We start from the raw sequence: 16,161 nt of genomic DNA, 5'->3' as shown, positions 1-16,161 counted from the left end.
TGGTTTCTGAGAACATTTTTGGAAGTAAATTGCTGGTGGCAACCAACCACCTAGGCAAAAGTCCCACCAGCCCTTTTTTTATTGGCATCTACTGACCCCACATATGGCACCTTAATTGTATGCAAAGTCTGAGACTGTTGGTTGGGCTGAAGAATTGGCCTCTGACAACAGTGTAAGAGGTTAAGTTTGTCAAGTGGTGTAGCTGCTAACGGCTGAGCTCCCCTGGGCTGCTGAAAATCACAGAAATGCTCCATTTGCCACTGTCCTTCAGAACAAACTGCATGTCAAAGTAAGACAGAAGGCTTTCCCATGTTAAAGTCCTCAGTTCTATTCCCAACTCTGTCTGAATAACCCCGTTCAAGTTATGTTACCACTCATCATTTCTTTTCATACCATTTTTTTTTCTCCCAAGACAGGAAAACTCACCTTATACTCACAGTTGGAAAAGATACAGAAATGGTGATAATACTCATCACTAATGCCAGTGGTAGAATTCCTTGTTCCTTGGTTTATAGAGTGCCTCTCCCTAAGCTTCTGGACACAACAGATTGTCTGGGAGACCAGAATGTCAATAAGAAGCCTGATTAAGAAGATAAAAGGGGGATTTTAAAGACAATACAATGTTTTGGGGAACACAAGTCACCACTTTCAAGAATTTGTAATTTACAGACTGAGGGGTGGCTTTTCTCTGGGCTTGAGCGATGTAAGCCGGTAGCTCCCCCAAAGCATGACTGCTGGCTCGTGCCTGAGGCATTCTTTGGAGCTGTCTAAATCAGGGAAGAAAAGCTGACTTGAGGTCATCTTAGCCAGCTTGCCTTGATGGAAGCCTCTCTTATCTCTGCAACCACAGCTGAGATCATTTGCCCTGGTCACTGTTTATCTGTGGCCACTGCAAACACTGCCTGGCCAGCAGGGCAGCAGTTCACATAAAGTGCTGTTGGCAGGACAACTCAATCCAACTTCCAGAAGGGTCAAACCTTCCTTCCCCTCACCCAAACAAGGGAGTTGTGCCCTTTCTGACCACAAGGACTCGAGCAGAGTCTGTGCAAGTCTTAGCTCATCTCCCGGTTTGGAGAGGACCAGTGACAGCATTATGCTCAGCCAGGGCAAAAGAAGTTGAGAACTACTGTCCACAGAGATATTGTCCCATTATCAGATTCATTTGATTTGAGAAGGGAGTAGGATTCCAAGTACTCTTTTTGTGTACAAGAACTTGCAAACCTGTTGGGAGCTCTTGTTCTTTTCAGGATTTTGCATGATCTTCCAATTAATTTATTACTTGAATAATTTGGTTCAACAGGTTTTATTTTTGCACACTGAAAAAGCAAAATGCTCCCTCTGTATCTTTGCAACAGCTTACCTGTTACTGAAAATGTAGAAAGTTTGATCAAGAAATATGATGATATTCATGCAGAATTTGGCCTAAAGAGAGGGATGTTGAAGGGTAAGAGATGGGAACAGGACCCAGGCATGCTAAGTGCTGTCAGACTGGTGCTCCTTCTTTGGGCCCAAAGCTAAAAGTGAGCAAGGTTTCCAGGTGGAAGAACAGAAGCTCGTCAGGAACAACACGAAGTTAGCATAGGCATGTTTCAGGTTGGTTTTTTTTTTTTTCATTTAATAATTTATCCCCTTCATTCCTGAATTAACATAGAGTGTGAATCTTGTGATCATTACACAAACCTTAGTTTACACAACGATGAGCAAAACCCAAGGACGGTCCCCAACAGAGAAATATCAAAATCTAAAAGCAGAATCAGAGGACTGGAGGCTCAGCAGAATACCAAAGGAAAGACCAAAATGGCATTCTCAAATATGTGATCTAAAGATTACTTGCCACTGTTCTCATAATTTTAAATATATTTTGAGGGATCTGCCAGTTTAGAGGTAAGGCCTTGGAGAACTTTACCTGATTGTAGGTTAATACTACAAGACTTTCATATTCAGCAAACTACTAGGACAAACTCTGCCACAAAAGTGCTCCTTTCATCAGCATATTTCATGTTTAGTCCCAACTATCAGTTTATTTTTTAATTACAGATTTTTAAAAAGCAGATTGCTTTTTTGGAAGCAATGAATATATAAAAATACACTGTTTCCCCTAGAGACAACCTATATACAATGTGTATGACATGCATGATACACACAATTAAGATGACTGTGTGACAGATTAGTAACCAGAGGCCATGAAAGAGCAGAGGAATAAAGTAAAAGTAGAAAATATTTGGTCACTTTCGAGAGTTAATTTGGTCATCACATTATTTTGTGGGATTTTTTTGTTTGTTTTTGTGATAATCATACTGTGCAAATATCATTATAACAATTGTTCAAGAAAAATATGAACAATAAAAGACAAAGTACAGACTTGAAAGGTACTCTAATATTGAATTTACACTATGAAATTCAGAGATTATTGTAGCAACAATTACACAAGCTAGTCTGCCAAGGAAAGAGAAAAAAAAGTACTTTTTAAAGCACCAGATTGGGAACAACAAAACACACATCAAAACCTCTATCCGAGAAGAGAATTGCATGCAGACTAGAAAAAGAAAGAACCCACTTTGAAGAAGCGCTCAGCACAGTGCAGATTAAGCTCTTTTCTCTCTCCTCCTCCACCAACTATCTTTCCTACAGCTTCTAGGGCCAAATGGACTTTTCACATCCTCACAGCATTACCTTCACTTCTAATGGTCTTCTGTACCCCAAGAAGTATTTTCATTTCTCTGTTATAGACTCCTGTGTTGGTTTGGAGTGTCATGTCCCGATCTTTCATTGCTTTGATGATAAAAGCTCCAGTGTAGCATTTTGCGCTGGCAAAAACTGAGCTTTTAGTAGCATCATATTTTCTATCTTGGAAATAGCTGTGCTTTCAAATTGCAACTCAGTCTGGTGGCCACCACCATCCCAGGTACACTTTGCCAGCACAAACATGAGTAAACTGCTTCTTTGTACAGACACTGACTTTGGGTTTACCAGCAACAATTGCATTACAATAATTTCACTCAAGAGTGTGAGTACACCACTTGTTGCCAGTTGAAGCAATTTTTACTCAGTCTGTGCCTTTTAGGGTAAATATGTTACATTCTGGGTTGATATGCCATAGTACATTATTCAACTAAAATTTAAGGTATTTACTGAAACACATTGCAACTCTCGAGATTAGCCAAAGACTAGCCATTACAAATCTTTCTCTGTTCTTTTTCTAGCATCCATTAATCTATTTGGAATTCAATACAGTATGTTAGAAAAGCTTTCAAGCTCATCATACAGCATTGCTGATATTGATTACATATATGGATAGATTGCTCCAGAAAAATAGCAAGTGGACAGCAATGAGGCTATGGAGATTTTCAGAATGCCACCAAAATCACCACTGGGATGCCATAAGAATATTACTGAAAGAGAAGGAGCCATTACTCCTCCTCAACGTATTCTCAATGTATTCTTTGTTTTCTCTCCTCAAAGTTTTCTCTGTAACCTTAAACCCCTCTCTTCTATCAGCTCAGGACATCTGCAGGGTATTTCCCATCCCAGGGCTGAAACTTAGTATTCACTTCTGTAACAATCTTCCTATAGTTATTCTGTAATAGTTTTCTAATTCTCATATTATTTAATAAAAGAGAACCTAGAACTGCCTACAATTTTGCAAGTAGAACTGATTTTGAGGTAGCGATTTGTTCTATTCTGGAGACAGGTCAGTAACAGAATCAAAACCAGCACTCCAGGCACAGCAGGGCTCTGTCCCATGCTGAATTCCAAGGACATTTTCTTTCTGTCAGCCTGCTCTCTGACTGCTGTGCCAAGATGAGCCAAGCGTGGTGAGCCTGAGGAAGAAGCAGGTGCAGACATCAGCTTGGGCACACAGGGCAGCTGATGGACTTTTCATCTTGTAACTGAAGAACAGGTCATAGCACAGCGGAGTTTCATTAAAACTGCACATCTCATGTTTGCTGCTCTTTCCCAACTTTCATTTATCTCTAAAAGACAGAACCAAAGGCTTTACACTTTTGCTTTCCTTTTTTTTCCTGTGTGAAACTCACTGTCCTTGAAACTGCTTTGCCATTAATTTAGAGAGAGGTCACAAAATCACAAAACCCACATGGCCGCAGCTGGGCTGCTGCTGCTCCCCTGGGGCTTGGACTCCGTCACAGCTGCCCAGGCAGCTCCACACACACAGGGCTTCCTCACTGCTGGAATTTCACTGCTAGGGCTGGGAATGGCATCTGCATCCTCTAAGCACCTCTGGCTTCCACATGAGTTTACTCAACTAAATGAAGACACACCACAGTTTCTGTGTTTTTCAAACAGATAACAGATGATGTTACAAAGCCACAAACAACAAAGACATCACTGAGCTGAACAGATGCAAAACTCAATGCACCAATGCATTTTTAAGACAAAAAATGTTAATAACATAGTGTAAGTAATGAATATAAATTTTCTCCCCCTAAACAATGACATTTCCTGAGTAAAAATTGCTTGGGCTTTACTTTCTATCCAAGTCACTGGCCTTCTACATTCAGCTGTCACTTACATGAGTAACATTAGGTTTATTAAAATTCTCTGTTCTAATGCTAAAGACAACAAAGTTTTCCCATTTCAACAAATGTCTCATTGGGTTTATAACCACAGACATCTTGGAATATGAAAAATACAGAAAATCTTAAAAAATAGTTTCAAGAAGGTGTGTTTCATTACCTAAAAGAGAGCAGAAACAGTTTTTACCTGTGAGAAACACTAAACCACCTTATTAATTCTGTTATAATAATAATTACAAGACAACATTATTAATGCAACATAAATGGTTGCTTTTTTCAAAACAGCTTTCTCATATTTAGCTCAATGGTACTATGAAGGTAGAAGTTTACTTAAAAGTGAAGTATTTGTATTGTATAGCAAAATGCACAGGAATTAAAATGATTAATATATGGGAAAAATACTTTGTATGTATTTAAGTTGGTATCATAAGACTGAGAAATACCCAAAACTTAGGTATGTGAATATAAAGTAACTTAAATGATGTTTGTGAGCCTCCTGCTCCCCATATTAATAAATGAAAATCCATTTTACAGATCATTAGAGAACAGAACTTTGCTTAAAGAACAGCCTGTAAACTCTTCTAGAACTGCAAAACATTGTAAACATGCATATATTATAAAATTTTCAAGCCTTTATACTTACATTATTGAAATTATATATCTGCAATGTTGGCATTGTATCTTTGGAAAGTTCAACAGCAATATATACACCAGCCTTTCCACGGATAAATAATTTACTGCTAAGTCAAGAAAACAGTTGTGGACCTATTTCATTTAAAAGCAGTCTTACTGAACAATAGCATTAAACAGTATATTAGATAGGTACAGCAAAATAACAAAAAAACCCAAAAGAACAACCCACATTTCATTTTGAAAACTCAGTTGTTCTCCTGACACTGGTAAATCAATGAACTAATGCAGCCATCCCTGTGCCTGAACAGTTCAAACTCTTCTTTCTCTTCCATGCTCCTTATGTATCACTGAAACCCAGGATCGACACTGAAGCAGGAGCTGTGTCTCAGCAACTCCTCAAAGAAAGAATTTAAATGCACTTTCTACATTACCAGAATAATGACAGTAAGTCAGACTTGTTGACGCATTTTATTGTGAGATGGGGAGTCTGGTAAAAAACTAGAAAATGACCATGATGTAACAAGGAACTTAAAAATGAAGTTTCAGATTTGTAACATACATACATGAATACAGGAACAAATTGGCACAAAAATGTTAAACATTGTTCCCAACACTGTTTTATAAGATTATTCTAATTTGGCTTACTAAGGAAATGAGAGTTTTATGGTTAGACTAATCTCTTAATAAAACTGCAGAGCATCATGCTATTAGTCACACAGTGAATTTCAAAATTTAAGAGCTTTATATTAAAAACTGGGTAAAGGTAAAATGAATTGATTGCAATCGTAAAATTAATACATTCCCATTTTAATTCTTCTGTTCTACAGTCCAAGGCAAGTATAAATGTTAACATAACACTGTTAAATCAAATCTCAATGCAAGAGAACCGATTGCATCTCTACTTTAAATCTTATCAACTTTCCAAATTTTCATACTAAAATATATTATTGTATTAATACAAACTACAGTATTATACACTACACTGTGTAATAAATAAAGAAATATAAAAATAAGACACATAAATATAAAAGTTTTCTAAAACTAAAAAGGTACATATGTCAGTAAGAAGGGTATTAATACTGCCAGGTTTGAAGACATACAGTACAAAATGTTGCACAGATCTATAAACTAAAAGAAATAAAATAATACTGATAGGTAAAAATCAGCTAACATTGTTAATAAATGGGGTCCATAATAACTAACATTTGAAAATACTTATGAGCCAGATAACATGTCATGTATGTGTCTGAAATTAAAGTAAACCAATAAAGCAATAAAGCAGATTAGAAAATTTCCCTTGTAATTATTGTAGAGAAATTCTGCAAGTCAGGTATTAACCCAAAATACCACCAAATAATTAAATAATGAAATATACCAGTGTTCTTACTTCTCTGATGGCTGAGTGTTTTTTCCCCATGAATAGTTTAGAAGTTTGATACAAATCAACAAATGCTAGTTATTGTAGGCCACACATTGGATAAAGGCTGCTTAGAGCCTTTGTAATACTGATAAATGGCACTTACAGCACATAGGTCTTGCATAAGGCCAAAGGAGATACAAAGCTTCATATCATATCCTTCATATTGTTACTACATACTCAAAACACAATTACAAACACTGTTTTTGACAACTTTCCTGTCCTTACCAGTATTAACACTGTTAGTCCCTGCAATCAGAACTCAACGACAATCTTCTCAACTACATTTTTAACCACATGAGTAAGAAACTTCAGTTCTTCTATCATCTTCTTTCTTAAGGCTAACAATACACTTTAAATGATAATATGCTCTACTACAACATCTAATGTCAGAAACCGCTACCTTCTAGATTGAATTTACAAAGGTAGCCAAGCACTGTTTGCAACTGCATTACACGTCTCTGCAAAAGGGAATTTCGTAGTGCAGAAGTTCTCACATTGTAAAACATAAGAAAATACTGAAGTGGATTCAGGAAATGTTTTACCATAAAAAAAAAAAAAAATCATATAAATCTCTCCCAATTGTACAGTTTAAAAATTAATCAACTTAAGAATGAAAATTAATACTGATAAAACAAACAATGCCAGATGCTTGTCTAATAATCAGGTTTCCTACAACCTGTTAAATCTTTGCTTCCAGAGTCACTGTATTTTTCTAATCTGCTTCATGTTATAAACTTGTTCCTAACTTTGAAAACTGTGTGAAAAATTACTAAGTTTGAGGTTCAGGCACACCTGGATTTCTTTTTTTTTTTTTCTTTTCATTTTTTTTATATATATATTTTTGTACACAGTAGTGAACAGAAATCACAGTATGCAGGCTACTGTGTTTCCATGAAAAGCATGTATAATATAGAAGGAACTTCATTACCAATTTTTTTTTCTTTATAGAAAAAAACCTAGCATGTAAGCTTTATTCGTTATTTTCTTCTGACACCTGCCCATTATTTTGTATAACTTCTGGTTCTTCATTGCTTGCTTGATTTACAGCTTCATCATTCTTGTTACCTTCAGTTTTCCCTTCTTCCTCTTCTACTGCTGCTTCTTCTTCTTCTGCATCCCCTACTTCTTGTAGTTCCCTACATTCTTTTTCTTCCTGAAGTCCCTCTATGTCTTTCTCTTCTTCCTCCTCTTCCTCTTTTTCACTGTATTCCTCCTCTTCCCTGGTTAGGCTCTCCCTCTCATCCGAGTCGATCTGTGAGGGGGACACCCTGACCACCACGTGCTCGCTGCTCAGGATCTCCGGGCCCATCTCCTCAGGCTCGACGCTGTCGCGCTCCTCCGTCTCCCTTTTGCAGTAGGAGTAGCGATGGTTCATGTGCTGAGAGTAAGACCCCGAGTGTGAAAACCTCTTTCCACACTTGTCACATTGGTAGGGCTTTTCCCCAGAATGCAGTCGCATGTGTTCAATCAAATGGTGTTTGTGTTTAAATGCTTTTGTACAGATTCCACACTCGTGAGGTCTTTTACCTGTAAAATAAAGCACAAACAATTCTGCATCTTGTAGCTGAAGTTTTAAAAATGTACACTGCTGTTTTAATTATAAAATGCTGTTGGTGAACATATTAGCATTGATTAAATTTTATATAACAAGATGATCTACTCCATGCATTATCAGCCTCAGTTGCTCTCCTAAGCGCAAAGGATGAAGGTGCAAGGGTACATTGTCACAATCACTACAGTAATTTGTAAGTTTTGTAGGAAAACTCATCATAGGAGAATAAAGAGATTCTCATATATAACTTTTAGCACCAAAAAAATGCAAATGTAAATTAGGAGACATTTTTCTTGCATAAACTATTTTCAATTGTAACCATTTTAAGTTTTCTATATTGACGTCAATTTCAAATCAACTAAGCTTTTACATTGTTTTTTTTGTACCAAGTCCTTCCATGATACAGGTAAAAGGAAAATCATTCTAGAATCTAGGCTGAATGCTTTATTGCAAAACTTGACTACACATGTATTGACATGAAAAAAATCTGTTTCATTCAGTATGCTTCTGCTGTTTTCCAGCTATTGTCTTGTTTTTAGAATCTCTTATAAATATATCAGGAGCCTAGCAGTGTTATTTTGATTTTAACAAAACAACTTTGCAGTCTTAGCTCAGACATAAAAGACAAAGACAGTAAGACATCAGGTTTTTGGTCACACTACACAGATGATCAGCACGTCCACGTCATCTCATGCCAAACAATCAAGGTGGGTGTTGATCTCTCTTCCCAAGAAATGAGTGATAGGACAAGAGGAAATGGCCTCAAGTTGTGCCAGAGGAGGTTTAGTTTGGAAATTAGGAAAAGTTTCTTCACTGAAACGGTTGTCAAGCACTGGCACAGGCTGCCCAAAGGTGTTTAAAATACAAGCAGATGTGGCATTTCTGGGACATGGTTTACCAGTGGACTTGGCAGTGCTGCGTTAATGGCTGGAGTCAATGATCTTAAAGGTCTTTTCCAACCGAAATGATTTTATGATTTTGAACATTACATTGAACTTTAAACTGGCAGGGGAAGAACAATTGTGTTAGGAAAAGGAGGAGTTACAGAGTCTCAGGACAGGATAGGGATGAACCTAGATACCCTTAATGAATACAACTTGAGAAACATGGTCAAGACAAAAAAAGAACATGTTATGCTTTTAATTTTATATGTGAGATAACATCAAAATGTTAATATGCAGAAATAATATAATAATTCAGCTACTCTGTGAACCAAGAAAGTAGAGCAGCATGAAGGGAGTAGCCAAAAGTTCCAAAGAGTTTATTTTATGGATTTGGGGAAAGAGAAGATAACTGAGCCAGCAAAAAAAGAATATATAATACAAAACCCAATATATATTTGGCACCTAACCAATAAAAAAAAAGAATCTTTATTTTAAGACATCACAGAAGAAATAAGAGAGCAAGAGGCATTAAAAAAATCTTAAAGACACCAGAACCGGAGCCAAAAGGAACAACTATGAGAAATTAAAAATAAAAATCAAAGCTAAAAATATGTTCTTTAGTGGTTACATTCTAAGTCTAATGAATAGCTGAAGCTGTTAACTTCAGGTCATTAAAAATGTGGCTCAGTTTTAAAATTCTTCATGCCAGATAGGCATTCTGCTTTTCATGTACAGTATCAAAGACATACACGATCCTTTTCTTTCCAATTTTTATTTTTATAAAAATTTATAACCAGGCAAGGTAAATCAGAAGTAATTATCCTCAGATATAGGCTGTGGCTCACAGATTATTATCCACAAGCCAGATGCAAAAACTCTCCTTTTCCTATTTAGGGTTTAGGTCTAACAAATTTAAAGGAAGACAGAATTTCTATTCTGTCAAACAAATATACAAAACCAGGGGTTTCTAGAGAAAGTTTAGCACAGGCAGTAAGAACTGCTACACTTCCCTACTCTGTCTGAGAACTGGATTCCCGTTGAGATCATCAGTTACATGTTATCAAAGAAATAAGGATTGGAAAAGACTTTTCCTAGTACATACCTGTGTGTTCATACTTATGTCTCAATAATGAACTGCTCTTCTGGAATATTTTGTCACATAAATCACATGCATACATCCCATTTTCTGTCTTTCTCATTTTTTTCTTTGGGGGTGTTGAATCAGAATCATTTTGATCTTCTACATTGGATATTCCTTCTGAGCTAGTGTCTTGCCTTTCATCCTTCAGAAAAATTACAAAAAAAAGTTAAGTCTAATAAAAGAACTCACCCACATAAACTGAAGCTGCTATTCTCATTCAATTCCATAAACAGCCACACAAAATTGTTTAGATTTCCACAGTGAAAAAAAAAATCCTTTACTGCATTGTTCTGCTTTGCAGTCCCTGCCACCATCCAGATGCAGAATCCTCACTGGGACTGGCTTTAATCACACCCAAATCTGACTGTTGGCCAGGTCTAAGCTTTGCCGGCACGCCGTATTTTAGGACCCATAACATAAATGCAATATTACAAACCTCTAAAGCACTTCAGTAAGTGAGAAGAGCAAAATTGCCTTAACTCAACTGCATTTTTCAGCTAATGCTGGTCACCTACCTTCTGCTGCCTCTCAGATTTCATGAAAAGACTGTTTTTGCTGAAGTTTTCACAAAAAATCTATTTAAGTTACCATTTGAATTTGCATATTTGACTATCCTCTTCCTCATGAAACTACCACAAGTACTACTTAATCCAAAAAATTAAGGGACTTAAAATTGTTTCATTAGTAAATAATTTCAAAAATATAATTATGTGTTTCTAAGCATTTTAAGTGCTAAAGCTTCTCTGTAAAAGCACAGTATTTTCTACTGACATCAGCAGTATCACTAAACATGTATTTTATTAGATATTATCAAATCAGAATATAAAAGTGCACGCTAGCTACATGTACATGTTAGCCTCAAACTTTTAATATAAGCAGCCTTGTAACTCTTCAAGGCTCCTCAGTCTCTGGCAATACAGAAGCCTGAACAAAATGCTAGACAGCCAATTTCTAAGATTTAAGTAGAAACACTCAGCCCCTTTTCTGTTCTGCCCTGTCCCTACCTTAATGTGCACAGGTGAATCTCAGGAGGACTGACCCTGATTAGATCACATCTGGATGTACCCAGGGAGGAACAAGCTGGGATACAGGAATGGCAGATGAAGATAAATACCTCCCTGACTTTCAGCTGAGAATATATCTGCATTTTGTTTAAAGTGCCATTACGGTGTAGGATGAATTCAGCTACTCTGCAAACCAAGGAAGAAGAACAGCACAAAATGAGTAGCCAAAAGTTCCAAAGAGTTTATTTTCTGAATATGGGGAAATAGGAGATACAGAGCCAGCAAAAGACAGAAGCCATGGCTTTATTTTACTTTTTGATCAGGAGCATTAGATAGTCTTTAAAACAGTGAGCACTAATGTACTAAAAGATTAAATATGGAGAATAACTGAGTTGTCCAAGAGGAACCATTTCTGTTAGTCTGGACTCAAGCTGCTTGAGCTAACTAGCTTTGCAGAGGGCACAACAGTAATAGCTATTACCCATTTACAATCAAGTCAAACAAACCTGACAGTTTGTATTTATATTTTTATTTAGTTCAACTTGATAGTTTTCTGTTAGTTCAGCACAGATACGGATTTAATATATCATACATTCATCATGTAGGAAAATGGGGACCAAAGTACCTGATTTCCATTGGCTTGGGTCAGTTTTGGTGGTATTTCATGAACTGTAGGACTAACTGTAGTAGAGTATGTGTAAGCCAGCTGTGGAATCAAAATGGTTTGCTTATTGGCAGCGAGAGCTCTCAAGCAGGGAACACTGTTCTGGTCAGCAATGGCAACAATCGTAGGTAACTGGGCAGTGACTGTAGGTATAGCAATATTTATGGGATTGGCACTTGGTGGGATTACATTTACAATAGGATCAGAGTCTGTAACACTGTTGTCCGTTTGTGGTTCTTTTTTTACACAAGTTAAGTTCAAAGGTTCTTCTTGGACAGAATAAACACTGTTCTGGTAAACACTAGTTATGGTAGATCTTTCCAACAGTTCTCCATGTTGCTTTGGTAGCGAAAGGTCAAGAGGTTCTATTTGTGGCTCTTCTTGTACACCCTCTGCCGTGTACGTGTAACCCTGTGAATTTCTTGATGAAGAAAGGTTTAGTGGTGATGCAGATGGCGTGCTACTGTGTGAACCATTCAGAGCTGGAGCCCCTGGTAAAGTCTGAGACTTTGTTGTACTGACAGGATTTTGTGAGTTATTTGTGCTGTTCTGGGGTTCACTCACATCTGTAGTTGCTGCTTCATCATTGTTGTCTGTGGGACTACTTAATTTAACTTGTTCAGGAGAAGATGGTCCAGAAGACTGCACAGAAATTTGTCCAGCTTGCATTTTTTCAAACCATTTTTTTACCACATCCAGTGGTAGGCTTACAGAATCTGCTATTTTTGAAAGCTCTTCTGCGCTTGGTTGTGCATTTAATGCATAATACGCTTTTAGGAGCGATAGAAGGTTCTTTAAAGGTGGCTGACCAGGAGACAAGTTGTTCTCCCCAGTTTCTGATGGGACAGGGGACTCGGGTTTCTCAGCTTCTGTTCCACTGGGCAGGGGAAGCTGAGGAGGGCTTTTTGTTTCATAGTGCTTTAATTCTTGAAGTGCATTAAGATCTCCTGGACAGTCATCACAAAGAAGACAAGTGCTATCATTGGTCTCTCCTTCAAAGTTCTTATCTTTCTCAGACTTCACTGTGAGATCTTCTGGTAATTTTTCATTTTTGCAACTATTTGCAGGAACAGAGTTTTCTTTTTTTAGATTTTGTGGAACAACCTGAAGTTGACTTGGCTGCTCCAAGCTGTAGTTGATGATAATTTTGGTTGTCCCATCTTGGTCAACCAAAGGAAGACTGATAGCTGAAATGAGGGAATGACCAGCTTGTTGTATAGATGCATTGTTGATTGTTTCTTGTTCTTTGGATGCAAGATTAGCATGATTGTTTTCCAGTACTTGCCTTATTACATTACCATCCACTGCCACTTTTAGTACATTTTGAATGTCACTTAAGTTGATGCTTATGGGAGACACCAGACCTACTGTTGGTAGAACAACAGCTTGCACCACACCCTGAGGAGAACTGGTTGCCTGCAACGGGCTACCACCACTAAAAACCCCATTCTGCAAAGGGGTTGAACAATTAATTCCTGAAGCAACCACTATGGGCTTGAATTCATAATCCACAGGTTCAGTTTTAATTTGGTTAAGAGGAAGCTGCTCTTGCAAGGGTTTATTTTCTATCTTTTGTCGTATCTGTGGTCTTGCTGGGCTACCTGGTGATGCAGAAAGGGAAGGGGAGGAGCACTGAGATATCTTGAGCCCTGACCGGGCTCGACCATTTACGGGCATCAAACCAATACACTTCTTACTGCTTATATGTGAACTGTATGAACCAGAATGGGAAAAACGTTTCTTGCAATTTGGGCACTCATATGGCTTCTCTCCTAAAGATGAGGAAAAAAAAAAAGAAAAGAAAAAAAGACATATCCAACAGTTAACCAGGTTACAGTGTAACTTCATCAAACAATAATTACCAGAACAAATACATCATTATGACCTCTCAAAGAGTCCTAGGGGAAAAAAAAAAAAAATCTTGTCTAGTGAATTGAACAGTAAGAGTATAGTTCTGAGCCAAGGCTCCTTTAATAAGTTTGTGATCCACTAGTAGACATAGGATGGAGCCCACACAATCATGTGTTCCAGTATTTCTCTGTTTAACAATTAGAGATTTCATTGAATTCCATTAAAGTAGTACCACCACTAACTTCTTATATAATATTTCTTATAACTTTTCTAACAAATTGTGTCCTGAGTCTTTACTTTAATATGCCTAATCTCTAATGGTGACAATTACAGCCACAGGAGGAACACACAGTTCTTATGTCCTGATTATTACAAATTAAAATCCTTTAGCAAGGCTTGTAGCACACTAAATGATCTGCAAATATTGAAGAAAAAAAGACAAATGAAAAGGACCAAAAAGATGTCCCCATTTCTTCTGCGAAAAGTCAAGTTTTCCTTAATTGTAAGGGATTAAGTTGCAACTGTGAATCCTCTTGAGCTTTTCTACATATTCCCCGCACAGAGCTGAAGGCTGCAGTCAGTGCTTGCAGTAATCCAGAGGGGAAAAAATAAGGAAAACACTAGTAATTTAAACTTAGCCTTACAAAACTGCTGTTACATCAACATTACAAAGAGCAGAAATGTCAACGTTAGTACTCAATTCAATACTTGATTTATTTACCACTGTGGATTCGTAGGTGCTCCTTTAGGTGATGCTTATATTTAAAAGCTTTTCCACATTCAGTGCACTTGAATTTTCGATTACCGCTGGACTGTGTCACATGTCTCTGTAAGAAAGAAGTCTTAATTATTGTACAGGACAGCATCTCGCAGAAACCCCTTCTATTTTCACATTGCAATAGAGAAAATGCAATACAAACCTGAAAAAACCATAATTTTAACAGACTGAAGGTGGTATGGAAAAAGAAACAGATTACAAATCAGGTAAAAATGGAGGCACACATTTCTTCTGAATAAATCTGGTACAGTAAAAAGAAAGAAACAAAACAAACTTAAAATACAGTTGCCACTTTTCCTAAATTCAGGTGAAGTTTACACTGACGTGTTAGCAGGAAGTTTCAGGATGAATGCTAATTCTACTTGTGAAAGCAAAACCATCAGGAAAAACCCCAAGGCCACTATGCACAGAATATTTCCTGCAGGACAGAGAAACATTTAAGTCTATAGAAGCCTGTTTAAACTAATTGGTTGACTTGATTTTTTTTATCTACATGGGCTTACTGTTTGCCTTGGATTCCTCTATATAATGATGCTCAAGAGAAAGTAGTTCAGTGACAATAAATGTACTCTTGGTCACAATTAATTTGCAAAATAAATGTGCGAAACTAAACTAAAACAAATAAAAATATGGAAGGGTTTCCCAAGTACATAACACCAAACCTCTTCAGTATTTGGACTGAAGCTCTGTGATGATTTTTGTTAGATTTTGCCTTGTGAGAGCATTTATTGTTAAGTTCTAAATTGTTTTTGCCTTTATTGCTAGACTAGTTTTTAAAAAACCAAAAGATAAGACAGACAAGTAAATATATGTAGTATATATGTGACACATATGTGCAAGATCTGTAATTTTACCACAAACTGTATAAATCTATGGACATGTATTTTTAAGGAAAAAATTACATACACTTTTAAAGTTGAAGCAGCTTAACTACCAACATGAAATGGAGGAATTAGGAAATTTTCTCTTCAAACAACTTGTTTATTAAAAAAACACAGTAGCTTCTTTTTAAGTAGAGCTCACTTGGAAAAAAGACATTCTACCACTATTGGGATGTGCTGCAGATTTTTGGTAACAGGGGCAAGCATTTTCATGTACTCATGAACAGAGCTGCTCATGGACTCTGGGAACAAACAGGCTGCCCACCACCACCAGCAGGTGTGGATCAGCTGCCTCTGATGTGAAAGCATGGGGGGAACTCCTACCCCTGGCTCTGGCCTGCTGTGCTTGGTAGCACTGGGAGCAGATGCTCACCAGGTGCTCGGGCTCCTTCTGAGCACAGACATGACAACTGGGGGCTGAGAACTGTGCTGGAGAAGCAGGGATGGCAAAAACACAGGATGATGATCCTGCTGTGAGACATGCCTGCAGATCTGAAGAACCTGTGTCTGCGCAGGTTGCTGGATGAGAGTCTGAACTCTCTGCTACGAGATAAGCTGTCCAAATTATCAACCCTTCCTGTTCTACTCCCTGTCCTCCTTTAACAAAAGACAAAATGAAATAAGATCATCTAAATTACTTCCACATACTGTAATTCAACAGTCCCCTTGGCAGAAGCATTTGGTTAAGCTGCAGATTTTACCTCTCAGTAGACACTACTCCCACCCTGCTCAGGGTGGGCTTCTTCCTGCCTTCCCCTGGGCTTTGCAGTGAGGTCTCCACTCTAACTTATCCTGATTAGCACTTGACCCTCACTCCT

General features: G+C 37.5%; 1 protein-coding gene across 6 annotated transcripts in view; it reads right to left on the bottom strand.

The window, feature by feature from the left end:
* Nucleotides 1-5,617: 5,617 nt before the first annotated feature.
* Nucleotides 5,618-16,161, bottom strand: part of ZEB1 (zinc finger E-box binding homeobox 1) — a 123,359-nt gene continuing 112,815 nt past the window's right edge. For all 6 annotated transcript variants that reach the window (XM_086862774.1, XM_086862749.1, XM_086862754.1 and 3 more), the window contains 4 exons: nt 14,406-14,511; nt 11,795-13,605; nt 10,127-10,307; nt 5,618-8,115 (listed from right to left, as the gene is read on the bottom strand). In XM_086862774.1, the coding sequence (XP_086718900.1) occupies nt 7,559-8,115; nt 10,127-10,307; nt 11,795-13,605; nt 14,406-14,511 (2,655 nt within the window). In that variant the 3' untranslated portion in view covers nt 5,618-7,558. The remainder of the gene's footprint in view (nt 8,116-10,126; nt 10,308-11,794; nt 13,606-14,405; nt 14,512-16,161) is intronic.

The sequence above is a fragment of the Cyanistes caeruleus genome, chromosome 1 (assembly GCF_971803275.1).
Source record: "Cyanistes caeruleus chromosome 1, bCyaCae1.hap1.1, whole genome shotgun sequence".
Lineage (NCBI taxonomy): Eukaryota > Metazoa > Chordata > Aves > Passeriformes > Paridae > Cyanistes > Cyanistes caeruleus.
The sequence above is the reverse complement of the archived record's forward strand: the minus strand, read 5'-3'. Positions and strand labels throughout refer to the sequence as shown.